Source organism: Typopeltis vanoorti, chromosome 20, assembly GCF_054136105.1.
Source record: "Typopeltis vanoorti isolate ZY-2024b chromosome 20, IOZ_Tvanoo_1.0, whole genome shotgun sequence".
Taxonomy (NCBI): Eukaryota; Metazoa; Arthropoda; class Arachnida; order Uropygi; family Thelyphonidae; genus Typopeltis; species Typopeltis vanoorti.
Window position 1 is genome coordinate 54,363,342 of NC_143568.1, and position 27,549 is coordinate 54,390,890.

General features: G+C 35.2%; 1 protein-coding gene across 2 annotated transcripts; it reads right to left on the reverse strand.

The window, feature by feature from the left end:
* Positions 1-1,678: 1,678 nt before the first annotated feature.
* Positions 1,679-26,769, reverse strand: LOC150095446 (uncharacterized). 2 transcript variants are annotated; one of them, XM_090410520.1, is made up of 9 exons: positions 26,593-26,769; positions 18,735-18,892; positions 18,467-18,632; positions 18,128-18,312; positions 9,301-9,524; positions 5,134-5,432; positions 4,790-5,046; positions 4,498-4,687; positions 1,679-1,934 (listed from the first exon to the last, which is right to left on the reverse strand). In XM_090410520.1, the coding sequence occupies exons 1-9, from the start codon at positions 26,705-26,707 to the stop codon at positions 1,849-1,851; spliced, it is 1,680 nt and encodes a 559-aa protein (XP_090266646.1). In that variant the 5' UTR covers positions 26,708-26,769; the 3' UTR covers positions 1,679-1,848. The 2 variants fall into 2 exon arrangements, with proteins under 2 accessions (XP_090266646.1, XP_090266647.1); XM_090410521.1 differs by having other exon boundaries at positions 18,128-18,308; positions 18,463-18,632.
* Between the last annotated feature and the right edge of the window lie 780 nt (positions 26,770-27,549).

The following is a 27,549-nucleotide window of genomic DNA, read 5'->3' on the forward strand; positions in this document are numbered from 1 at the left end:
TGAGCGTTGCTTTGTATAATGGCTTTTGTATTTTTTTTTCTTACGCAGAGGCAAATAACGAAGTAAGGACCTGTTTTCATAAATTTTTAAGAAAAGAATCTTAATAGATGCGCTCCGCCTGTTTTCTGTTTGTTTGTTTATTTCTCATTTAAAAAAAAAATTAAAATTCAAGTAAAGTGTCTTGTATTTCACGTTTCTTCCCATCACTCTTCCAACGTGCCTCCAGCTGAAAGCGCAATTTGTTTATTTGTCATGTACGTTGGACGGGATAAAGGTTTAGAATTAGTGATGAGCATGATACCACTGGAATATGCACTCTTTGCTTGTTTCGTTAGGCGTGATTTTTTACTATTAAAACATGGAAGCATTTATTCCATATGCCATTAGCAACAAAGAATCTAAACCAATTTATTATAATGGAGACCTAAAGTATACCTTGCTATTGTTTTTATTTCAGATTTACGGGCGAAGCAACGAAAAAAACTGTCAGGCTTTTGATTATTACATCTTTGATTTTTATGTCTATGTATTATGTTCTGTAAACTGCGTGTGTTCTTCTGGACGGTTTGACTGCTTTGTGGGAAAAACGCATGTTTCAGGGAGAATAACCGTGCCATCTTCGTATAAAACTGGCTATCTTTTAAGCATTTGAAACAATTGTCTAGAGCTGTCCTGAAATATATAATCCTTAGCCCAACCGTAGTATTTAAATATTGGATAAGTTTACATCTGTCATGGAAGGAATGAACAAAAAGAAACTTAAATGAAAAATGAGGAAACATCGATATTATGTAGAGAGAAAGTGATTCCATTCATTTTTAAAATTATCAGACAAGCAGTCGCTTTTAAATGAACCAAGCGATGACAGGATGAGAATATGGAAAAGCACCTGAAAAGTTTTAGTGTAATATTCTAGTCAAATTCGTAATAAAATAATTAATATTGAAAACATTAATTATTTTGAGAAAAAGTCTTTCCGATTGCGAATTATTCCTAAAATTCTATATAAGAATAACTGCTTCATATGCATGCATGAAATAAATACGTCGAATATGAATCATTCCTAAACGTGAATAGATGAAATATATGAATTGCATATAAATTATTCATAAAAGATATCACTTACTTTAATAAGTACCAAAGATATTGGGGGGGGGGGTTTCCTTCTCCATTTGGATAAAATGTTTTCGGTTTGACCATGATTGATAATACCTGGAAAATGTAGGACTACCTTGGTCCGTAAGAAGAGAGAGCCCCAAAAATTTTCAAAATATCTTATCTTTGGTTATAATTGGGTTCATTGAGAAGTTATTTTGTTTCACATTTCAATTCCTGTGGCCTTTAAAACATATTCTCTTAGAAGTTAAAATGATGATTAAAAGTGTTCTAGGCGGTTTCAGACTAACAAAATAAGTCTCAAATGCTAATCTTACTTCAAGCTCATTGCTTGATGACAACCCCAGTCACAGTTCAAACGACTTCTTTAAAAAAAGAGGCTGCTGTGCATTCACTATATTTTTCTACTCCTTTATAATTCCTAAATTAAGAAGTAATTTTTCTCATATAAATTCTCAATAGTGGATAACTCAAGATTGGATATTTTGATATTTATAAGTGCTACGAATCGTATCTAGCTATTTATTGTTTTATGCATTTAATTAAAAATATAATAAAAAAATACAAAAACAGAATGGATTTATTGTACAAAAACTGAAAAGATTTTCTTCTCGCAGAATATTATTCGGCATGAAACATCATATTTTGCTATTTGCGAGATAACAGAAGACTTTTAAACAAAACAAACAAGAATAAATAAATAGACTAAGAGACACTAGGTATATACAGTCATCAATCTGTTAAAGGGAGCGGTTCCAAAAGTTCTTGCAATCTGTCAACCATAACTTCGGAAGATGGAGAACTGTAGTCATGGTATCCTGCAGTAAATTAATAAAACAAAATAAAATTAAATAGAAAAGTATATACAATGGTTTCTGATTATAATTTCTTTGTAAATACCAGGGTCTGATATAAATGAAGCGTGTCGGAAATTGTGAGATATCTTTATGTAGCTCACTATTTTCCAGACATTGCAGTTATATCAGAGTAAAGTCCGTGTATGTCTTCTGCGCATGTCTATCTACACACTAGATATATTTTTCAGAAATTAAAAAAAAAAAAAATATATATATATATATATTTTCTGCTAAAAAGAAAGAAACAAACAACAAAAAACTATATGTGTCCAACATCTGATGATGAATACTCTTTCTGAAATTTACAACCGCAAATTCAGACGAATCAGCTTGGGGAAAATTTGTATAACTGACGATTTTCGAGTAGAAAGCAGGTACACATTCAGATTTTCGAATCGCGACAAAGGGATCACCTGGTAGCACTCAACAGGATAAAAGGCAAAAGACTGATCTAAGTGAATTGCGTTTGAAGGAAGCTCTTTTCGTGAAGATATAAAGTTGCAAACTTTGATGTCTTGCAATGTCTCCAGAGACTAAAGACATTATCCAGATGATTTCGCTCAGGGAAGAATTATTGGAAAGCTTCAAGAATGCTGCAGAATTATTGATATCTAGAGAGTTTCGAATCTCACATAGCGTTGTATCCAGGCTCTGGACAACGTTTTAAACCAATGGAACGAGTTCCAGACGTTTGCTTTGTTAAGAGGCTGCTTTCACTCTACCACGGAGCAGGAAGGCAGATTTTTGGTTATAACAGCAAAACGTAATAAACGCACCACAGCAGGTCAGCTTGCACGTCGGCTCCATTCAAGCACAGGTACGGATTTAGCAAGAAAAAAAACTGTGGCAAGACGTCTACGACAAGCATATCTATACGCGCGAAGGCCTGTAGTCTGCATTCCTTTATCCATAGCTCATTGTAGAGCACATTTTCAGTGGCGTTGTATCCATAAAAATTTAACACGGCACGAATGGGCTAATGTACTATCTACGGATGAGAGTTCTTATAGTCTTTCCTCCGATTCTATACAACATTTGATCCTGCGTGAAAGTGGTACTACTTATTATCGCGAGAATGTTCGTAAAAGGGATAGTTAAGACTATGCTGTGGTCATAGTGTGGGGAGGCATTATACTTAATGGAAGTCCCGGGCTACAAGTGCTGGAAAAAAAGGGACTATGACTAGTGAACGATATTGCAACGTTCTTCAACTGTAGGCCAAGAATTCAGTTTTATGGATGTCAATGCCAAGCCTTGTCGCACACGAGCAGTGAAGATACTTCTGCAGACAGAGGATGTTAATCGAATCGAGTGGCCAGCACGCTTCCCGATCTCAACTCCAAGGAACATGTTTGGGACGCAATATGGAGGTCATTGCTGCTTTCTTCGTTCGTGTATTATACAGTAGTATGCATATACTGCATATCTTTCAGTGTAATCTTCAGTTACTGGTAATATTATATTCTATTATGTAAAAATTATACTTAGGAAAGACAGCATTAAATATTAGTCAACGACAAGAACTTCAACTGTTTTTTTAATAAGGTAAAAGTTAGAATCTAGAATAATATGCATTTCCACTTACACCTGTGTTATAACGCCTGATCTAATCTGAAAATATCTAATTTAATATTAACCTATCCTATCCTAATTTACGCTCACGCGTTGATCATACACACACACACACACACACACATTTTATCGTGTAAGCATTCGGAACCGAAATCCTACGGAATAGGTTTATTATTTCTTATTTCTGGAGGTGTCCCATGTCTGTAGAGGCGTGTGTTCACGGAGCCGGTTTGCCTGTTCTGGGGGATGAAAAACTTAAGTTTCCTGGTGAAAAAACCCCTACCTCCGTATGACACCGGCTAACTCACCTTTCGTCGAAAGACAAGATAAAGGTTCCTCACGTCACTGACGGGAATCGAACCAAGGTCATTCCGACCAAAGGGCTTTGTCTATACTGAACTGAGCTACGGAGGCTCAGTCTAATATTATATCTAAATACAGTATATCTAATTCCGTAAATATGAATCTAAATCGACAAAGCGCGGTTTTATTTTCTTGTGTAAAATAACTCTAAATAATATCATTACGTCGAATAATCTTGGTTTCGAATAAATATTTTTCAACATTATATAAACCTTTTAAAAGTACTTAAAAATTAAGATATAAACTCAAGAATTCCAAATCTAAAATGATAAAGAAGTTCGAAAGTCGTATGGTATTACGCTGTTTATGAAAAATTAACAACTTCAAAATATGAAATCAGTTCAAAAGAAATACTTCATTTGCTTTTAAATAGCTGTCTTCCGAAACTTTTTAACTGAATGAAGCTTTTAAAAGTGTTATATATTTAACTCTTCTAACAAATTATAACTGCTGATAATTAGCATTATGGCTTATTAAGATATCATCAGCTTTTATATTCTTCAAAAACTTACGTGTTAATATAAGCGTCCAAATGGAAATCACAGCCTTATTAAAATAGATTCGGAATAATGTTATGTACATAACTCACCTGATGATTGTACTCTGTGAAAGGAACTATTGGGAAACTGATCAGGAAATCTTGCTTGTGCTCTCATATGGCCGACCCTAGGATCAAACTCTACTACTCGAACAGGATCTGTCAAGAAAGCAACAATGCAGTTTCTCATGATGTGTCGAATTTTTCCTAACAGTTGATGATTTACATGTGCTTTCTTAATCTGAAAAAATGTTTGAAAAAATTATTTTATGATTCTTTGTGGAGATAATATCACACTATTTTCACCATAAAAGCATTATAAAACTTAGAGAACAAATTATACCTCTTCGAAAAACTTGTAAAATAAATTATTAAATTCGCTTATTGTTCCTTGGTGGAATATTTTACAGGCACTTTCTTCTAGGACACGATGAATCTTTTCCCACTGATTCCTGCTATAAATCTCAATTTTCTTGCACAGATGGTTCCAGTGTTCGCGAGTCTTTCTCACAAGAACGAGTTTTGACAGTGTACTTCTGAATTTGTTTAAGCTTTTATTGATGTTATTTAATATGGACGACGGCCACTGCCTCATGTGATCTGAAAGTCAAAAGACAAAAACATATAACATCGAGAATTAGAATTTTATGTAACACTAGAAAATAACATCAGGATCTTCATACTTACGTTGCAAAGGTTTCTGAAGAGTTACTGATAATCTGTAATAAATTTCACTCAAGGAATTGAACGTTGTTTTAATAATCTCACTCGATTCCCCTCCTTCCTTGATGTATTTCAATAAGTAGCAAACAGTCCCTTTGGTACATTGAGCTCGAAGCCACCAGATAAGTGACGTTCTAAATTTTTGAATTTTCTCTTTGTGCGATTCTGTAAATATTGTATCCAACTCTCTGTGGATGTAGCGGTTGAAGTTTTTGATAGGATTAATGAAATATTTCTTCATGAAGTTCACCACAATACTGTCTCTGTAGAAGAAAAAGTTGATGGACAATTTCAGAACAGTGCTATATTTATACTTTGTGAAAATACATAAAAATAATATTCTATTATTCAGTAATGAGAGAGAGAGAGAAAGAGAGAGAGAGAATCGTTATTAAAACAAAGCCGTTTAAGTTATATTTTTAAATAAATCTATGTATGGAGGAGGAGAAGCAGCAAAGCATTATTTAGTGCTCATGTTCGACATGCGCACTAAATAATGCACATATTGGGAACCTTGCTACTTAGAGTAAGGCTCCTGTGACTCTTAGCTCATCCACGTTACTGATGTAATTGGTAAATAACTATTCATGGGCCGAACTGTCATGAAATGAATGAATTGCGTGCACAGCTCTTATCTACATGATTATTAGTGTCTATACTAGTTCTTATTTCACGCTGATATTTATTTATTTATACATCGAATCTTAGAAAAAGTTTGTTCACAGTGTTAACCTGAATGGTAGCGATGTTTATAATAGTACACCTATATAGTACAATCTATAGAAAAAAGCATCCGAAGAAAGAAAATGTTTTCTAAACTGATACAACTAATAGAACTGTGTGAGCCACCTCACTATAGGAGACCAGTTATTTCGCAGTTGATATTGTATAATTATCTGTTTTCTACATTAAATGATGAAATCATATCATACTTGATTTTACATTAAATAATATAATTTTTATCTTAAGCAATAACAGTTTTCCGAACAGACATTTCAATATACTGTATTATGTGTTCACAGTGCTTTTGCACAATGGCCAGCCAACGTGCCTGTCATACTTGTCTGAGCTAAACAGTTACACGCCAATAATTTTTTTAAATAATTTGCTTCCATACAGTATTATTATGACGAAAAGGTTTACAATAAACCGATTAGTTTGGTTAATGGTAAAGATTTCTGAGGTGTTTTTTTTTTTCACTTCAATTCAGCTAATTATAAACGAGATTGATGAATTGTAGATTCCCTCTCCTAAATCCCATCTTCTGTTCTCTTAAATGTTGCTCATAAGCAGAACTAATTCTATTTTGCATAAATTCTGATAATTTATGTCTGTAACTATCATTTGCACATCCCGGTACTGAATTGTTTAACGCAATAGAATTTTTCTTCTCAGTTTCCAGTCATTGGGATTTTTCCCAGATAAAACTTGGCTAAATATTTGCACTAAATAATGCTTTGCTGTTTCTCCTCCATACTTCCAAAACTATCAATATTTCATGTCTACCCAGCGCTTCAGTGGTGATCACAGCATCTATTTCTACGAGAATCTTTAATATTTAGGGTCATATTTTAATCTTTTATTTATATATTTATATATAATTATCTTTGATATTTTTAACATTTTCAGAATTTATTTTTAACTTCATCAGTCAAATTGCTTGTTATATCTTTTACTTCTAGTGTGTGCTTTTGAATTTTATTCTATTGTGTTATTCTGACATATTTGATTTTTGATTTATCAAATTTAATTTTGTTTTTTCACTTTTATATGTAATTTTATTTTTTAACTCATCAATTCATGTGTGCTTTTAGTAGAAAGTTATGCTTATATCCTTTTCTTATGAAAAATATGAAAAAACAAAATACGGATGTATTATTTCAGTAATAAGGCAATTATTATTATTGTCTTTTTTTTCTGTAATGTTTGCTTTATTGCATCTAGTATTACATTTTCCCATTTCCCCAAAAATGTTTGTGATTTAAGATTTAACGCTGCCATTCTGGAAGTAGTAGGCATTCTGTATACACAAGTTCATATCACTAACTGTTTTTGTATTATTCTTATTATTTTTAAAATATGGTACTCAATGATCTCCTGATTGGTTTTAATTTCAGTCCATGATGTTTTATTTATTTTCCTCAAACACTTGTTTCAAAGTCTGTCTGTGAATCGGCTGTCTGTCTTGGGTCTATTAATAACCCTAGTCGCTGAGCCATAAAAGAACCGTGAACTACTCGTATACTATTGAACCATTGAACTGTATAATTTGATTTTAAGTTTTTTGGAGAGATGAGTATTTTTCCATATATTTTTAAGTTTGGCGGGAGACAAGCCTAGATTTATTCTACGTTTAGCAATTTCTTAAAAATTTAGCCTGTCTGTGATCAACGTGCCTAAGTAATTGAGTTTTTAACCTCTTCCGGTGTCAAGCCTTTGAGGTATTTCGTATTAGTTTTGAATTAAAACTTTATTTTTGCTGATAAGAATTTTATGATCAGAATCTATTGAGGTGCACTTCCTTTAAAGATTTTCCGTTTTGAAATGATGTTTTCCATATTTAACTAACATATAATCCAAAAATATTTTGACTGTCTCTTTGAAAAAATAGCGTTAGTAATCATCAATCCTGTTGTCTTATAAAATTCAAAAACACTACGGGTAAAAAAAGAAATCTTTAACGCTTATTTGTAAATTTTAAGCAAGCATTTAACTCATTATGCAGAAATATATTGTATGAAATGTTTAAACAAAAAATAAAGAGAGATTAAATACTCAAAATCATCCTGCGGTACTGTTAAAATATTATGGCAACAATAAAATTTCGAGCAGCTGAAACTTCTGTATAACCAGTATAGTCGAAAACGGTATCATAATGTTATGTCCGCTTTTAACATATTTGTTTAACCTGTGTCTAGAAGAAATAGTGAAAGAGTTCATCCCAAAAGCATAGAGATGATTATGAATGATTAAAGTTACATCATATAAAATATGAAGATTATATAGAATTTTCACAGGTAATCAGGAAAATTTCAAAGTATATGATTGAAAAGTTACCATAAAATCTGTACAGACTATGTAATGCCATAAATTTTAGTGAAACCAGAACAATGGCAATAGACAGAAATGGAGAACTTAACTTTGAAGTAGAATGAAATAAACTGGAAGAGGTTAAAAGCTCAATTACTTAGGCACATTGATCACAGAGAGGCTAAATTTTTAAGAAATTGCTAAACGTAGAATAAATCTGGTCTTGTCTCCAAACTTAAAAATATATTGAAAAATACTCATCTCTCCAAAAAACTTGAAATCAAAATATACAGTTCAATGGTTCAATAGTATACGAGTAGTTCACGGTTCTTTTATGGCTCAGAGACTAGGGTTATTAATAGACCCAAGACAGACAGAGAGACCGACCGATTGACAGACAGACAGACTTTGAAACAAGCGTTTGAGGAAAACAAATAAAACATCATGGACTGAAATTAAAATCAATCAGGAGATCAGTGAGTACCATATTTTAAAAATAACAAGAATAATAGAAAAACAGTTAATGATATGAACTTGTGTACAGAATGCCTACTAAAAGGCTTCTTCAAATTCTCCAAACCGGAAGGGTAGAAGGACAGTTAACCTGGGAAGCTCCAGAAGTAAATGGATAGAAAACATCAAGAGTATAAGTAGTGTGAACTGTTACCAAAATTTAAATAACTTGGCTGCTGATAGATTGGACTGGAAAGCTGTTGTTCACGGTAAATCTTAACCATCTTTAGGCTGATACGGAAGATGATGAATGGTAAAGATTTTACCAAAGTAAATCGAAATATATACAGTACTGAATCGATCATTAACAAAAAAAATTGTAAAATATCAGACAATGTTTCAAATAAACGTAAAATAAAATAATTACCTCTTAAAATGTATTTATTTATTAATGTATTTACTTAATACTTAATATTTCTCAACCGATTTTAACTAATTAACTAAAAACAATCTTTTTCTAATTAATTAAAGATAGCATCCACTGATAACATTAACTGTTGACTTACTATGATTTCCTTAATTAGTAATATTTAAGTAAAAATAAGCATTCCAATGGGCGTTTTGGGTTATTATTAATGGGTGACTTACTGAAACTGTCTGTATATCTCTTTAAACTGTTTCTTCAAGACTTCAACATTAAGCTTATCTTCTTCATACCAATGCTTGAAGTTACTTTTAATTGCGTTTTTTACATGCGCACAAAGCCTTATTGCAGCTCCGTACGTGGCATTAATGCATCGGCTCAACACCTCAGTGGGTATGTCATTTGTGATATAGTCTTTAATCTTCATAAGTGCCTTTCGGGAACTCACCTGAAGACAAAAGAATTATTATTATTATTATTATTATTATTATTATTATTATACATAGATCACAAAGGGCGCTGTGTAGTCATTATGAATGCACACATGCTGTTATCGCTGCTCCCGTTTTTATAGTTTTAAAGAGGGTTTAACTCATGTCATTAATTTGAAAGTGCTGCTATTTAATTCTACTTGCTACACTGAAGACAAGGACATATAATTCATCGAAATCGGCTACGTAGAATCCAAATTTTATGTGCTGAAAAGTCATAGAATGAGTTAGCTGTTATCACCAACAAACGAAGAACAAAGGACGTCACCATTTTAAAAGTTGCACTGCAGTTGCTAAAGGGAAGAAAGTTCAAAGGTCACCAAGCACAATGAGATGTAACAGGTGCAATAAGCCATATAGCGACGAAGGGGACGGGTCCTATTGCTCTGGCTGCTATCGAAGACAAAACTACCAGTGCTCCGGGATCTCGGAAAGCACATGGAAAGCAAAAGAAGCTGCGAAACGTACCGAATGGCGTTGTCTATTATGCCGTGAGAAGATGAAGAACAAAAGCAATGATACACAACAAGGTGTGCATCATTGCTTGTGTCCCTTCCTGATCCTAAGATTAGCAACAACTTAGATACTTTCAAACTCATGATTAAAGACTTACTTAATACTATATTTGCAAACTATATCAAAAAAAAAATCAGCTAACGCCTTTTTATTCCCGTATATATAGGGAGTAGGCGAGGCCGTTTTTAGCCCTATGTAACTTTTGGAGGCTGAGTGGGCAGTTCAATCTCCACTGTACCCAATCAGAGATAGCTGGTCCAAGGCTGTCACTAATTAAGCGGCACGCAGTGAAGAGTGACGGCTCAACAAGTGCCGCCATCTCGTGGTCCTTAACCCAAACACTCGTATTTAATGTCTGAAATAATGTGGGTTCTACGGTCGATTTTCTTGAGTTTACGGGACGAAAAACCAGAGTTTACAGGAGAAAAAACCCGCTTGCTCGTGCCAGAAATCGACAAACTCGGGGACTGGTCGAAAAAAGGCTTAGAAAAATTTCCTCTAGAAAGTCGCCGACTAGAGTCGAAATCAAGTCTTCTTTCGTGTGGCCAAGCTCCGTGGTGTGCAAACGCCACATCCACTGAGCTACACAGGCTGCAAACTATATTTGTAAATGATATATTTGCTATATTTGCAAACTATATTCGCAAACGATTACTTTGATTGTTATTATTCTGTTATATGAACTCCACATTATGCAAATTATATAGTTATTATTAAGAGCGAAAAGTGTAAGAAATTATGCAGAAATATCATAATATATGTAATTTTTCTGCGAGGTAATGAAAAGTGAAAGTAAAGTTATATAAAGTTATTGTACTGAAATGTACACATAGTACGTAATTGTAAAATTGTAAAATTTCATTGTTCATTTTTGTTGATGTTGTCGATTTTTAAAAATAAATAAATAAATTGTTATTATGAAAAGTGAAATGAATGCATTCAGCATTATCTATTGCATGTTAGCCAACAAAAAGTAATTGTTAATGTAAATTGTAACAAAAATAAACTGTAAAATTAAAATGTAAATGACAAAATGCAAAAATAGCTGTTTAACTGTTTTTGTGTAAAACTGTAACTGTAAATTGCTTTTTGTTAGAATTACTATTAATTTTAACATTAATTATAGTATTATATTGTGCTAATCATAATAATAATTGTAGTAACATGTAACAAAATGTACCCTACACTCGTTTCTTTGAAAGACAATAAACGTCGATTAAAAAAAAACACATCTGTAATCAACGAAATCATGGAGCGCATTATGTATCTCAAACTCTCCACGATCATTGAAAAATTCCAAATCATCCCAAAAACAGAATATGGTTTTCAAAAAAAATAAAGGAACAGCAACACTTCTGGAAGATTTCATAGACCTAATAAAAGCAGCGTTAGATTAAAAAAAATAGTATTAGTTGTTTTTATTGACCTAACAAAAGCGTTTGACACACAAAACTTTGTTGAACAAACTAACACATATCAGAATCGGAAGTCGTCTATTCCAGTAGTTCAAAGCATACATGGAAAACAGAAAGCACGTCATACGTATGGGATCAGCGCAAAGTAAAGAACTACCGGTAATCTGTAGAGCTGTTCTTTCTTCCATTCTGTTTAACATACACACACACGATATTAGCCACCTTTTCTTAAAAAGTAACCAATACTCAGACGACAAGGTCATAGTATCCATTCACAGCAATGCAGACATAGCTTACACAAATATGTACGACATCAATTTGATCACTAGCTGACTAATCGAAAACCGCATATATATAAACCCTGAAAAACAAAGCTAATGATATTCAATAACCTCCAGATCCTATCCATAGAAACTAAATATCTCACTATCCGACATCCATCCAGGTGAGGTCGTATCAAGGCATTGTAAAAATGATAAATGACTTCCCGATTCTTACATTCATACTGTTGTAATAGCTTTGGTGTGAAGGTCAGCAATAACAAGGAAAAGACAGTGAATATAGGCAGAAGCATTGAAAATATCAAATGCATTTAATGGAGAATCTATAAAACATGTAACGAATTTCAGTTACGTAGGCACGATTTTTAGTGAAGATGGTCAATTAAATATGGAAATAGACAACAAAATCAACAAAACTGGTATGGCAGAAAATCAACTGAATAAATTTATATGAAATAAGAGAGAAATTAGTCAAAACACTAAATTAGCTGTATAAAAGACGGTGTTCAAACCTGTTTTAACTTATGGATCTGAGAGCTGGGTTAGAAGTAAAACACTTGACCAAAGACTAGAGAGACCGCAGATACGAAAGTTCTGAGAAACATTAAGTGCGTGAACAGATGGCATCAATGGCAATATCATATTAAAAAAACAAGGATATTAGGAAAGAACTTGACATTGTCAGCCTTCAGGAATGTGTTAGCAGAGCTAATCTCATATGGTATGGTCTCTTAAACAGAACGAGAGAGGGAAGAATAACAAATAACAACTCTTTTCTGCCAGGTTGGCAGGAAAAATACCCATAGGAAGACCAAGATATAGGTGGATCAATAAAGTAAAAAGTGCCTTAGAAGGCAAATATATTAGATCTGAAGTTATTAATGATGTACGTTCTTCATGTAGTATTGTCATTATAGTCTGTATACCCCTTGAGGGTACACGTTAGGAATGGAATTTGATGATGGTGAAGGTGAGAATTGTGGCATATTGTGGTGAAACTCTACGCCAATGTTATAATCAGTGAATCTATCCCAGACCAGTAACTAAATCAAAGCTCGTCCTTTTTAAACAAGAAAAAAAAATGTCAGTCGGATTTAAGGAACTATAGACAAATCAGGCTTACTCTTCATAACCCAAAATTATTCTGTAGAGTTATTCAAATCAGATTAACTCTGAAGAACATTTGAATACACTAGTAAAACTAGAAGCAATCCAGTCATATAAGCAAGAAGACGTTTTGAAAAAAAAAAAAAACTTTTCTGCAACTGATCACTTTAATTATAGTAATTTATCATCAAGCTGTCGTCCTTCACTTAACCGATCATTACATTTCAACCAACTTCTGGTACTTTTATTTCTTTGCTATAATCTTATGTATACCGGTGAGTCACTATAAAAGTGACAGTCCTGACATAGTATTTCCATTTGTGTCAATCCTGAGATCTCCTTAACAGGATCTCCTTATCGATCCTGGTGATTCTAGATCGCTTCAGTGTTTTTTTAACAGAAATTAAACAATCCCTAGTGCTGTTTTTAGACAAACTACAGATTTAGCCAAATAGCTCAACTCATACAAGAGATGTTTTTGAGGTATTTGAATGATGTTATTTTCCTATTATGTTCTAGCGAGGGAGCCGAGTTTCATTCTAACTTCGTCATTTGTTACGTGTGCCGTGTACGGTATCTTCAAATTTTTCTGTGACAATTCATCTCGAAACCCAGTAGCCTTTTTTTTATCTTCCTTTTAGCAATGTCCAATTCTCACATAAACCATATAGTAAGAAGGAATTATTAACAAGAGTGTCGGTGAGGTAGAATTCTGTAGTTAGTTGAATTTATAGTCGTTCCAAACAGCTGTAATAACCTCTACAGACCAACTGCTGCTTCAGAAATGAGCGCTTTTATGCCATGTTTACAGCGTCCATCTGTGTGCTGCACTTCCCAGGTAAGAAAACTTTTCTATTTATTCCAATATTTCATCATTAAGTGAAACAGGAGCCTTTGGCTCTTTATATTTAGTAATTAAGTGAAATTTTCATAAGCTCTTTGTCCCGAAGTTATTGTTTTTGTTTTGTGAATGCAGATTTTATTTCATAATCACTGAGTGCCTTAGAAACTCTGTCTGTTATTTATTCGTAATTGATGTTCATTCTCTTCTACTTGGTCAATGTCCTCGGCAAATCTAAGGTTATTGTCAACAACTGCAATTCCAATACCACTGTTTTCCAAAGCTAAGTTTGTTTCATATTCCTGATACAGGTTAGAAGGTTTCGGCGCACTTATTTCCATTTTGAAAGGTTTGCTAGTTGCCATTGATTTTTATTAACATTTTTGAGGGATGATACTGAGTTTTAATTAAGAATATTATTTCATTATCTATTCCCAATTGGTTGAATAAATAACCTTAGATTCTTGTAATCTAAGGTTATTAATTGGGAGACCAGTATATCTGCTGATATAACCAAGCCAGGTGAGTTGTTTTCTTCAAATCTTTTTATGATCTTATCAGTTGGACGGGCGAAAGAACTGATTCTTTGTTTTACTTCAAAATTTGTGACACGATCAGTATATGGTATAATTAAGAGTTGTCAATAACATTTCATGCCAGCAACCTCACTTCATCTTCACACCAAAATAGGAGGGTCCAAGTTTCACTCGCGTATAGTAGTACTGAATTAAGATCTGCGTGTAATTGTAAGGTTGTTATCGGTCCATAGTGGTTTTTAGGTTTTGGTTTGCTATTGTTGCTTTTGCAATTTTGGTTCTAATATTCTTTCTGATCTTCCATCTTTATCGAAGATATTGCCTAGTTATTTAAACTGTTCAATTTATTCTATGAGTGTATTCTCGAATAAAATTTTTTTCAATTTCTGCCACAATACTTCCTTCTTGGTAAGAAGCAGAGATATTTGTCTTTGTTTTTGATTTTGGGGGGATTTATGGCTTAGCCGTATTTTTCAGATTATGAGTTAACTTTTGTAGTTATTTCCTGAAGATCGGATTTGTTTTCCGCTAAAAGATATGGAGCAATAATATAATCAGCAAATGTTATATGATTTAATCTTTCTCCTGCTATCACTCTATTCCCCTGGATTTCAACCATCATATCAGAAGATGAGTATAAGGATTCAATCAGTCGTATTATTTTGCTATTTCATAATATTACAAAATTTTCAAGGGCATCATGACAATTGGAATGAGTCTTTCTGTAGGTCAATACAATTGTGGCACATTGTTGTGTTCTATATTTTTTTCTCTAATGATACCGAGCGTAAATATATGGTCAATTGCTCCTGGTCATTCCATATCCATCCTGAAATTCTGAAAAAGTTGATTCCATTTTTAATTTAATTAATACGTGAGAGTAAGATGTCCAAAAATCAAAAATATATTTGATAGCTGGTGAGGCTAACTGTCCTAATTGCATTTTTATTTTTTGAATGGGAATACCTGTTCGCCGATCTTTTGGACACATATTAGTGTTCCGCATCTTTTGACAAATTTGGTGAAGTGCACTAGCAGTAGTTGTCCCTCTTCTTTAAATAGTTCTAATGGAATATTGTCAAATCTTGCTGTTTTTCCTACTTTTGATCTTAAAATGGCTTTTTCTACTTCTACATCATTTCAATGTTCATTGAAATTAACATTGGGACAACCCTCTAAATTTTGTTAGAAGGTATCACCATACTTGAATGGTTTACTCGAATCATAATCATCTTTTCCATACTTTTCATGATAAGCAATTTTTATTTTTTCTTCATCTTCAGTTATTCAGCTCTTACGAACGAAAAGGCTATATTAATTTCTTGATTATTTGGTATGATGTTGTATGGCTATCCTCAATTTACTTGCATTGTTTTGGATAATACTTATATTTTGCAAGCTTTATCTCCTTTTTTATCTGTTTATTTATATAATTATAATGTTCATTGTGATTCCTAATGTGTTGAGTTGGTCTTAATCTTCTCCACTACCACAACGGTCTAATATTTCTTGGGTAATCGAAGGTTTATTAATACTACATTCTCTTAGGATATTTTTCTTCTTAAGATGGTTTCTCCTAATCCAAAAGAGCCCACAAATGGGGAAAATTCCTTCCTATATCTATTCGAATGTTTGCATTCCAATTCCCTTGTACGATTAGAAAATCTTTCTTGTGTGTTTCACGAATTAGGTTATTGATTTGTCATAAATGAGATCCACTTTCTGATTGTTGATAGATATGAGGTTGTTGATGCATATACTTGTTTGATAGATACATTTAGTTGCTTACTCTTTAATCTCACTACTGCAAATCTACTATTAACAGGCTTAAAATCTATGACATAGTGCTAAATATTATCTTGGAAGAAGAAACCAATACCTTCTTGCTCAACTTCTGGAGTACATGAGTCAAGAAATTGTTTGTTTTTCACTGTTGTTAATTCTTCAGATTTTAGCTATCTTGTTACACATATAACAATGATAGGCCATGCATAATGTGCTAGTTCTTGTTGCAGAATCTTGAATTGACCAAATTGATATAATGATTTAAACGTTCCATATTCAAATCATAAATGTGTTTCTCAGACGAAATTCACGTTTAAATATCTTTATGTTCGTTGAGAGGTCCTTGTACCAGTAGTATATTTTTCATGAGATCTTCTGATGTCTCCAAAAGAGAACGCCACCTTTGATTGTCCCATGACCAAGCCGGCATGACATTCTGTATGTTTTACTTCATATCTGTCTAGTGGGTATTAAGGACAAGTGGTACTAGACCAGACATCTTATTCTTTACAGAATTTCAAATCACAACTACATCTCCTACTGTCCAGTGTGCCCAAACAAGTACCCATCTCCTCTTCTGTTTAATAACTGTCGAATTATTTTGAATAGCAAAATCAATAATTCTGTATCCTCTGTCATTGGTTTCACCAAATCTAAATGCATCACAATGGGAGGGAAAATTCCTAACAATTTCTATGCTGAGGTACAATTTGAAGTACAATTCCATGGTGCTGTATGCACTTTGCATACAGCACCATGGAATTATACTTCAAATAACTGACCGCCTCCTTCAATTATCAAAACAGCAAATTACTTTCCCAATGTGGTCGTATAAGATAGATAACTGTAATAAATCGAATTATTTTAAAAATAAAGAATATATCTAACCTCAATGCATCGCTTGATCAATAAAGCTGTTGATTCAATAGCCCCTGGACTGAACCTGCACTCGACATGTTTTTAGAATCTTCCGTATATTGGACATGAAGCTAAGTGATTTTTGGTAGTGATGATTTTCTCATCTTCTCATCAGCCAAACCGTTGTGTTTGGTTTGGGAATACTATCAATGAGTATTCATGTATTCTGTAACCAGAATGCAAGACGACAGATGGACAGCTAACCGCTATTGCCACAGTTTGGATGCTCAGAAGAAGCAAGACATAGAATGAGGTGAAGAAACGATATGGTAGGAATCATAGGCACTGCGGAACTGCAGCACCCTCAATTTTTCTCGATATATAAATATATTTATTAATTTATTTATATTTGCTTGTAATATTTAATTTTATCATCAACATACAATTCTATACAATTCTATATAAATCTCACTATACAATTTTCTTGTTTTGTATAAAAAATAATAAAAATCCATCTTGTAGCCCTTAGGAGGGCGAAAGAAGCTAGCAGCACTGTGGTAAACACAGTGTCATATTGCTACGCACGCAAGCATATGCACGCCATAATGAGATGCGAGCTATTAGCGTAATGCTGCACTGTCCGTCGCTCAGTGCCACTGTTGTTTATATGCAGTTTAGTGCCAGTAGTAGAGTATTCATAGTGCTTATCGTGTTTACTCCGCCGCTTTAAATATTTGAACATTACAATTAAAGGATTTAATTATAATGTCCAAAAATTGTAAAATCCATTCCTTTAATTAAAATTAAAGGAATGGATTTTATTTTTAAGTAATTTTGAATTATACCAAACTGTATAATTTTATCGATAATAAACAATATTTTTCATGTTTAATTTTTATTTTAAATTTTTACCATAATTTTGATATTTTATCCAAACACGTATACACCTGTACTTACAGTGTGTATTATGTATATTTCGAAAGTTGCAGCCCCCCCCACGATTTCAAGCCACGAGCAGCCACTGGTAGGAATAGAAAGAGACAACTGGACGAGGACATTTTGCGAGCTAAGAGAATGAAAAAAGTGAGAGCTTTTGCCAAACAGTGAATATAACATGCTGATAACAACAACAGCAGCAGCAGCAACAGCAACAAGAATACACCTTATGAAATATAAATCAGCAGTTATAATGGAAGCAAAATCTATAGTACTAGGTTTTACCATATCGGTGTAGATCTGTTCTGGATTCCAGTGAGCATTGACGACAAAATTTTGGGGTTTATCACGGTCCAAAGAAGCTGTGAATTCTGTACTTTGATGACCTTGATCTGAATAAGTGTAAAGATAAACTGCCAAATCATGGCCAACTCCTGTTGAAAGTCGAAATTTTTTGTCCAGTTTGCTGCCTAGAAGTAAATAAAAAATTACAAAGAGATTAAATTATGGAAAAGACACTTAAAATGAATAATTACATTTTATAATAGAACAATAACTTTTAATTAAAATATGGTTTAACAGAATAAAATTAAATGAAAAGTTGTAGGATGCTAAATAACATACCCTGTCGATTATAAGCACTGAATGTTAAAGTCGCGTTAGCGTTATTTATAATGTAGCTAGAAGAATAACGTTTGTCTGTCTCTTTGAGCGATAAATCAAAGCGAACAACCGATTTCTTAGCCAGATAATTACCAGTCATGTCAAAGTCAACTCTGGGATTCCTATGCTGAAAAGAAATAATCGAATCTGGGTATATACAAAATTTAGAGTTTAACAATTACTATATTTCAATGTACAAATATTAAATGAAATGAAATTGAAAACTCACTTGGATACTAAATTGCTTATTCAGCAAGGAGAAATCGGAAAAGCTTGAATGTTGCCTTTGATCTAAATCTTTCTCTTTATATGCGAATATATAACCGTAGGTAACATGATCTCTCTTGAGACCTAAGTGGCAACTAGCAGATACATCCAAGGTGCGATCTGAAATTTCCATGAAGCAGTTTTTTATTTATTTTATTTCTTCGCATAGCAGTACATAGGAAATTAGGAAATAGTTATAAATGTGCTCATAATTACAGTTATATACGACATACATGATTATATGTAATATATACAACATTATATTCGTGAATGCAGTTATATACTTACATATGTAACATACGTGTTCGTGTTCATAATTACAATTATATAGATCGTATAATGATTACCGAATTAATTTTAACGATATATACGAGGCGTGTTCACAAAAAGACCGAACTTTTTAAATGGCGTGCAACCGGCACAAAGAGCGTGCTGCTACTGAGCACATCTAGCGGCAGGTTTTAACGACAAACTGGCATTTGCCCGCTCTGATGTGAACATAGTCGTGGAGTTACATCCGCTGAAGTGAGCAGGTATTAGTGGTAGGTATTAGTCGGATTAGTGACAAAGTGACAATGAAAGAACTTAAAGAACAACGTGTGTGTGTGAAATTTTGCTGCAAACTTGGCAAAAATTTTACAGAGACATTTCAATTACTTAACCAATCATACGGGGAGGAGTATATGAGCCAAACGCAGTGGTATGGATGGTTTAAGCGTTTTAGAAAGAGCAGAATGTCGGTCGGGGAAGATCCTAGGATTGAACGACCTTCAACATCAACAGACGACGACGAGAGCGTTCGTGCTGTCATTCGTGGAAATCGTCGTTTAACTGCCTCAGAAGTCGCTGACGAAGCGGGCATCAGCATAGGATCTTGCCATCAAATTTTGACTGAAAAACCTCAGATGTGTAGCGTCAGTGTAAAATTCCTGCCGCGTTTGTTGACTCACGATCAGAAAGAGAACTGGGTTGAAATCAGTCAGGAACTGCTTGCCAATGCAAATGGTAATGAAAACTTTCTTAAGAACATCATAACAGGAGATGAGACATGGGTTTATGGATATGATGTTGAAACAAAGATGCAGTCGTCGCGGTGGGTGGGGAAAGGATATCCTCGACCAAAAAAAAGCACGGTGAGTCAGTTAAAGATCAAGGTGATGTTGGTTATGTTTTTAGATTGGAAAGGCATTGTCCATTATGAATTTGTACCACGTAGTCAGACGATAAACAAAGAGTTGTACCAGGACGTTTTAGCGAGTTTGAGGGAGGCTGTGCGCAGGAAGAGGCCTGAATTGTGGGAAAACCAGACTTGAATTTTGCACCACGACCATGCGCTGGCTCACGCGTCGCTCTTCATCCGCAGTTATATGGCAAAACATCAGATATCCGTTGTGCCTCATCCACCCTATTCTCCGAACTTAGTCCCAGCAGACTTTTTCCTGTTTCCAAAACTTAAAACCACTTGAAAGAACGTCGTTTCCAAACTTGGAGGAGATCCAGGAAACTGCGATAAGAGAACTGCGCGCCATCACAGAAAGTGCATTTCAGGAAGCATTCCAACAAAGAAACGGTGGGAACGGTGTATCGCCAGTAGAGGGGAGTACTTTGAAGGGGGACAGTGCTCAAAATGTTGTAAAATGACCAATAAATTCTTTATAACAAAAGGACGCACGCACGCACGCACGCGCGCACACGCGCGCACACACACACACACACACACACACACACACACACACACACACACACACACACACACACACACACACACACACACACACACACACACACACACACACACACACACACACACACACACACACACACACACACACACACACACACACAACCAGGGATATTTCATTGTTTATATAAGTAAGTTATGTATGAACAAATGAAAACAGAATGTAACTTCTCCACTGTTGGGTGAAGGCCTCTCCCATCGCGGGAGGGTTGAGTTTACTTCTCCCGCAATGGGAGAGGTATACACTCTCCCATCTTGGGAGAGTGTATACATATTTGTCTGGATGAATATATGAAGTTGAAATACAAATGATCATATTCTAATCAATGGAATGTGAGTGAGATTAGTTCAAAATTGAAGACCTTGCAACAATGTAAAACACACTACACTCTGATCACAAAATAGTAAATGTGCATATAAAATTTCGTCTCAGCTTATAAATAATAAATATCACTTGAATGACCTAACTCTTCCTACCATACAAACTCCGTAGAAGAAAAAAAAAACACTACAAAACAAATTAATGGAAGACTCATCCGAGAGCTTTACTCACATGGTACAATCCGTTCATGAAATAGCAGCAAAAACTTTGGACATCAAAGACCTTCATTTTCTCAAAGGAAATGTGTGCCACACACCACTGAAAACGCATAAAGAAATGCAATAGCATTAAGCATTAATACAGGAATCAGAGAACGCACAATCTACATAGTCAGTTAAAAGAATTAAATGATCAAGTATATGGCCTTTCTAAATGACAAGGAAAACCTTACAATGCCATTTGTCAAAAATGAGAATTATATCAAAATACATATAAAACCAAGGAAATTTGTCAGATAGCTAATTAGTTATGCACTAAAGAAAGGAAGCTCAAAAGATTCAGGATAAATTTTAAAGTCGGTACGATATCTGAAGACAAACATGAATCCCTAATGTTGAAGAACTATTCGAAAAACTTAAATAATTCATTAATGAACGTCACTACAGATGCTTTGTCAGAAATGATAATCCAAAAGAACTCTCCATTATGTGTAACAGTTTTACAATGCAATAATTTGAAACTGCACTAAAAACCAAAAAGAACTACAAAGCACCTCGACTGGATGGTATAACATCAGAGACTCTTAAACATAGAGGAAAAGAGCATCAGAAAGAACTATCAAATATTTGTAATAGACCTCTAGTTATAAATCTAACATTCCATCACAATGGAAAGACGCCCTAGTAATGCCAATCCTCAAAACGAAAGGTATCTAAAGAACCAAAACATTACAGAGGAATCACATTACTTCCTGCCACACTGAAAATCTATAACAGAATGCATCTAAACCGAATTGAACCATATGTAACACCTCTCTTACTCAAAAATAAGGCACGTTTCTTGAAAAACAGAAATACTGTTGACCACAAGAACTTCTAAGACAGTGTTGAACATGCTCTAGAAGGTTGCTAGAAGGATCAATAAATAAAAACTTATCTTAATCTTAAACTCATAGATTTCTCAAAAGACTTTGATTCAATCAATAGACGAGGATGTTCAAAATTCTCAGTTATTACATCATACCCTTGAAAATAATCAACGCAATAACAGAACCGCACCAGAATTATCATGAAAGGGTAACGGGCAGATGACTAAGAGCTTTCTTATTTCAACTGGAGATCTTCACGGAGACTCTGGTTCCATTTCTTTTTATGGATCACAGACAGTTCATCGCGAGGAAAAATCATCGTGAGAAAAAATCATCGCGGAATATTCATCACACGAAATTTTCTTGAGTCCTGTAAACTCAAGAACATCGACCGTAGAACCCACACTAGTTTCAGACATTTAAAATATTGTGTTAGAATTAGGCACCACCAGATGGCGGCACTTGTTAGCCGTCTTTTCACTGTGTGCCACTTAATTAATGATAGCCTTGGGTCAGCTATCTCTGATTGGCCAGTAGAGATTGAAGTGCCCACTCAATCTGAAAAGGTTAGGGCTGAAACGGGCTGCTTACCGGAATAAAAGCTGATTTTTATCTAATTCATGAAAGCTAGCTGATTTTTTTTTTTTCATTCAGTAGGACAAACCCTTATAGGAAGTCTCTGTTTTGCAGATGATGTTGTACTCTCAGATTCAGACTACAGACTACCCAAACAGAAACATTCAGACTACCCAAAACCACTCAGATACTTTATGTAAAGATGCATCACTGATTGGGTTGGAAATTAATAGCAGTAAAACTAAAGTTCTAAAGAGCATAATAGAATGATATACTAGGCTAATGACCATGTTCTTGAAGAAGTAAATGATTTTCAGTACCTTGGTTCCTACATCGATGCTCTAACTGACATAGTAAAAATAAAGCACAAATCCAATCTAGTCACCACAAATGCCAAAATTCGCTTGTACAAAACAACCAGTCAAGTCAGACATGGAACATCACAACTCAGTGAAGAGTAAATATCATCAATAGCTTTAGGGAAACATGACTTCCAACAAAACTAGGAAATACATGGCCAGATCACATTCTTAATACTGTTTTTCTTGAAGAAAGCCAGCAAATACCCCCAATAAAAACAACTGAAAAAATTCAACACAGATGACTGGGAAACCAACTTAGACATCCACCTTTACCTACGCTTAGTGCTCTTGTTCTATCGGCAGGCGAACTAATAAAAACGGTGGAAGTGAACAACCAAGGAAACAGTTCTGGCAATACATAAGTAAACTTTTGCTTATGTATTTTGAAGTCAATACTGGGGTGTCCAGAAGATCTAATAGAAAATAGCCAATAATTATCTGGTTGAAATGAAACTTATCGTGATCATTTGTTATTTTTTAATGGAATCTGAAAAGTTCATATCAATGATCAGCCGGCCGAATGGTTAGTGTATCTATTCTCCAACCAACTAGATATGATTTGAATCCCAAAGTGGACGTAGCTGTTTTTGATTGTCTTCTATAGAAGAGAAATGAATTTCACCGCCCGATGTGAGTCCAACATCCCGATTATTTGATGCCTCGAAGTGGCTTGGAAAAGTTTCAAGTCTACAGAATAGGATTTCCACATTAGTTGAAAAAAATATAAAAATTAATAAAAAAAAAATTGGAAATGAGCTTCCGTAGCTCAGTCGGTATAGACGAAGACCTTTGGTCGGAAAGACCTGGGTTCAATTCTCGTCACGTAAGGAACCTTTATCTGATTTCTTTCGACGAAGGGTGAGTTAGTCCGTTCATACAGAGGGTTGTTTTTTTTCACCCTGAAACCCGGTTTTTCGGCCCCCAGAACAGGCAAGCCGGCCAGTGAACACACGCATCTACAGACATAGGGCACACCGGGAGGCATAGGGCTAACCACCTTATCCTCGAGTTACGGCTAAAAGAATAAAAATCCTCGACACCGTACGAGTAAAAGATGAAATACGATGAAATAAGATGATACGAATTAGATGAAATAATAATAAAAAGATCAACATTTAAGTTTTTATGCTAGGTTTAAACATTTTCAATTATTACTTCAAAAACATTAAACAAACATGAAACGTAGTAGTTAAGAAAAATATGTTTTATTGTCTGATGTCTCATGAACTTTGTTTTGTATAGAGCATTTCTGCAAAAAAACGGGGGTTAAAATTCAGGGGAAAAAAGATTTGTAATCTTCTTCAACTTTTTTTCGAATTTTGAGTTAGAAGTCATTGCGATTAATTTGAACTTCATTGGTTTCCATCAATTAAGAAACAACGAGGAACATCACGATAACTCAAACACTGTGTGATGATTTTTATGCAGTTTGGTGAAAGCAATAAGATAGGAGATGTAAAAAGAAACACCAATAAAATTTCTAAATGAATAGTTTAATTCAGTAACAGTACATCAAGACAATGGTCAAACACTAAAGGTCAAAATGAGATCATCAAAGTGTGAAATAAAGAACACAGTCATACCTTACAGAATTGCAGCGCTCATAACGATGTTTCATATTGTTTATAATGGTGTCCAAGAGATCAGTTGGTATTAAAAACCACTGCTACTCCTGCAAAGCTCTCCCAAGTCTCTCGTGGTTTGGTGGAGGGGTTAAGAGAAGCAATACATTTACCTAGAAGATCGTAGACATAATCAGAACACCTAACTGGTCAGTCCATACGTACGATATTCTCTTCTTGAAGATATTGCTCCACGAGTTTCACTCGATGAGCACTCGTAGGATAAATATCTTCCATATCGCACCAGCATACGCATGAGCATAAGAACCTCGTCTCCGTAAGTTGAACGATTCATTGTTCCGCTGGAAAGCACGTAGAGGTAGGCCCACCAAACGAGGTACCTCCCTAAACCATCAGACTACTTCTACCATAACTGTGTCTTTCGTTCGTGAATGCTAGAGGAATAATACCTGTAACTGGCTTTCTCCAGATCAGAACATGTCTGATATCGATTTGTAGAGCAAATCGAGAGACCTGTCTACATGAACATTGGTGTTGAGTCCTGTTGATGTGGAGCCTAACCCATCTCAAACGTTCTCCTCTGTGACTTAGGGGCACACAGACTACTGGTTGACTAGCATACAGCCAACCTTCGTGAAGTAGTAGAAGCAAACACCAATGTTCGTGTAGCTGACAATAAGTCAGATCGTAGGTGATTTAGGGTAGCACGTTTGTTTCAGTGAGGAGATAATCGGAGTATCTTCACGATGCCGTTTGTCATTTGGAATCGGTTCAACAATCTGTTAAGCACAGAACTACTCACATTCAACCATCTCTGGCTATCTCCGCCTGACTCTGGCTACCATCTTTTTTTGGCAGGAAGCCAATCCAAAAATTTTGCAATCATGAAATGTCTTGTTCTCGCTCCAGATGGAAAATGGAAAACTACCCCAAAAAGCACGTTTTTTATTCCATGGCTCATTTGCTTATACCACTGACAGCGCCATCTACTTGTACATGATAAGCAGACTTGCGTTACTTTTTACATATTGTACCTGACTTTCATATGTTTTCCCCTTTTCTCCAAGAATTATCGAATTTTTTCTCTTGGTTCTTTAATTTATGATAACAGGGATATATATTCTAGAATTATAATTTTAATAGCGAAACTTTTAACTGGATGTAAATAATTTAGTGGACGAAATTGTCCACTAGATACAAGAATAAGAAAGTTATTATTTAAGACAAAATACAATATAAATTCATCAATATACTACTGACAAAGCGCAAAATCACCTTTCAGAAATTCAGTATGCGCGATTTAGTTCAAAAAATTTTAAATTCAGTATAGGATGCTGCATATGAACAAGTCAGACTTTTCATTACGCAGCTGTTAATCAATATATTGATGGATTATTTCACGAAAATGAAAACTGAAATGAATATTAAGGACGTTTCATATTTTAACTTCATATATATAAATCACGTTTACCAATAATATTAATATTTTGTTAATAAAATGTTATTATTTGTTTTCACTTTCTAAGACACAGACACGAAAACAACCGCAAGCCAATTTTTAATTAAATTCAGTCTTTTGTTGCTATTAATCACTTAAGTAATACGAAATAATATTAACTTTTTCTTCATTGCAAAATGACTATTTTAAAAAACAGCACACTAGTTTTGATGCATAATTCAAAGTCAGAAGGTACTGTTGTTTCAAGTTTCAATTAGATCAGCATGTAGCAAATGGGAGTCAAATGAGTGTAAGCCACATGAAATCGATACCATATTTGTTCCCACCAAAGAATGTTATCTGTAAATAACAGCTTGTAACAGAAGTTTAATGAAATGTGACCATGTTACAAACATTATGTTGGGAAAATTATAAGATTTCTACAAAATTAAAGATGCATTTAAAAGTTTATGTTGAAAACATGAATGCTAAATATTTATGCTAAATATTTTAATTAATTTATGCTAAATATTAAAATTGAATAAACTTTAATTTTTAAAAAAAAATATATATATATAATTAAAAGATGTTGTCTATTTTTAAAATTAAACCATATATATATTCTTTATTAGTAAGTACAGAACATATTTAACTCAATAATAGACCTAAATTCGTATTCTTCATATTATATGGGAAGAAAATTATACTTACTTCTGCGATATACATTGAATACTACGGTTTTATTGAAATAATCAATTCCGACATCCTCAACATAAGTAACGACTGTAAGTTTTTCTTCTGGATTTTCACAATAATCTACATCCATGCTTAAGAAAACAGGTTGTGCCACCTTTCCTTTCTTTAATTGTATTATTCCAGTTGCACTTATGGGCTGCAAGTAGCAATATTATTTATAATTAGATCTAAAATATTTACATTCCCCCCCCCCCCCCCACCCCCCCCCCCCCCCACCCCCCCCCCCCCCCACCCCCCCCCCCCCCCACCCCCCCCCCCCCCCACCCCCCCCCCCCCCCACCCCCCCCCCCCCCCACCCCCCCCCCCCCCCACCCCCCCCCCCCCCCACCCCCCCCCCCCCCCACCCCCCCCCCCCCCCACCCCCCCCCCCCCCCACCCCCCCCCCCCCCCACCCCCCCCCCCCCCCACCCCCCCCCCCCCCCACCCCCCCCCCCCCCCACCCCCCCCCCCCCCCACCCCCCCCCCCCCCCACCCCCCCCCCCCCCCACCCCCCCCCCCCCCCACCCCCCCCCCCCCCCACCCCCCCCCCCCCCCACCCCCCCCCCCCCCCACCCCCCCCCCCCCCCACCCCCCCCCCCCCCCACCCCCCCCCCCCCCCACCCCCCCCCCCCCCCACCCCCCCCCCCCCCCACCCCCCCCCCCCCCCACCCCCCCCCCCCCCCACCCCCCCCCCCCCCCACCCAAACGATTTGTTGTCACTTCTGGACATTATTTACTTTAAAGTTTTCATATTCGTTAACTGCTAGTTATTCATTAGACTACAGGCCGGGATTCTACTATTTGCTTATTGCTTTTTTTAAAAAACATTTTACACCTTTTTTGAAAAATGAAAATGGTCGACATGTTTGCATTGCATGTTAACTGCTGTTATTTTTTCCAGTGTCATATTACTTTTTGTATTACTTATTACTG

Bases quoted from the DNA above. Each gene is read 5' to 3' on its own strand.
- LOC150095446 (XM_090410520.1), bottom strand. From the start codon at position 26,707: ATGGATGTAGATTATTGTGAAAATCCAGAAGAAAAACTTACAGTCGTT. The intron at 18,313-18,466 runs GTATGTTATTTA...ATTTACTTCTAG, and splicing joins CAGTGCTTATAATCGACAGG to GCAGCAAACTGGACAAAAAA. The intron at 5,047-5,133 runs GTAAGTATGAAG...TTTGACTTTCAG, and splicing joins TCTTCAGAAACCTTTGCAAC to ATCACATGAGGCAGTGGCCG.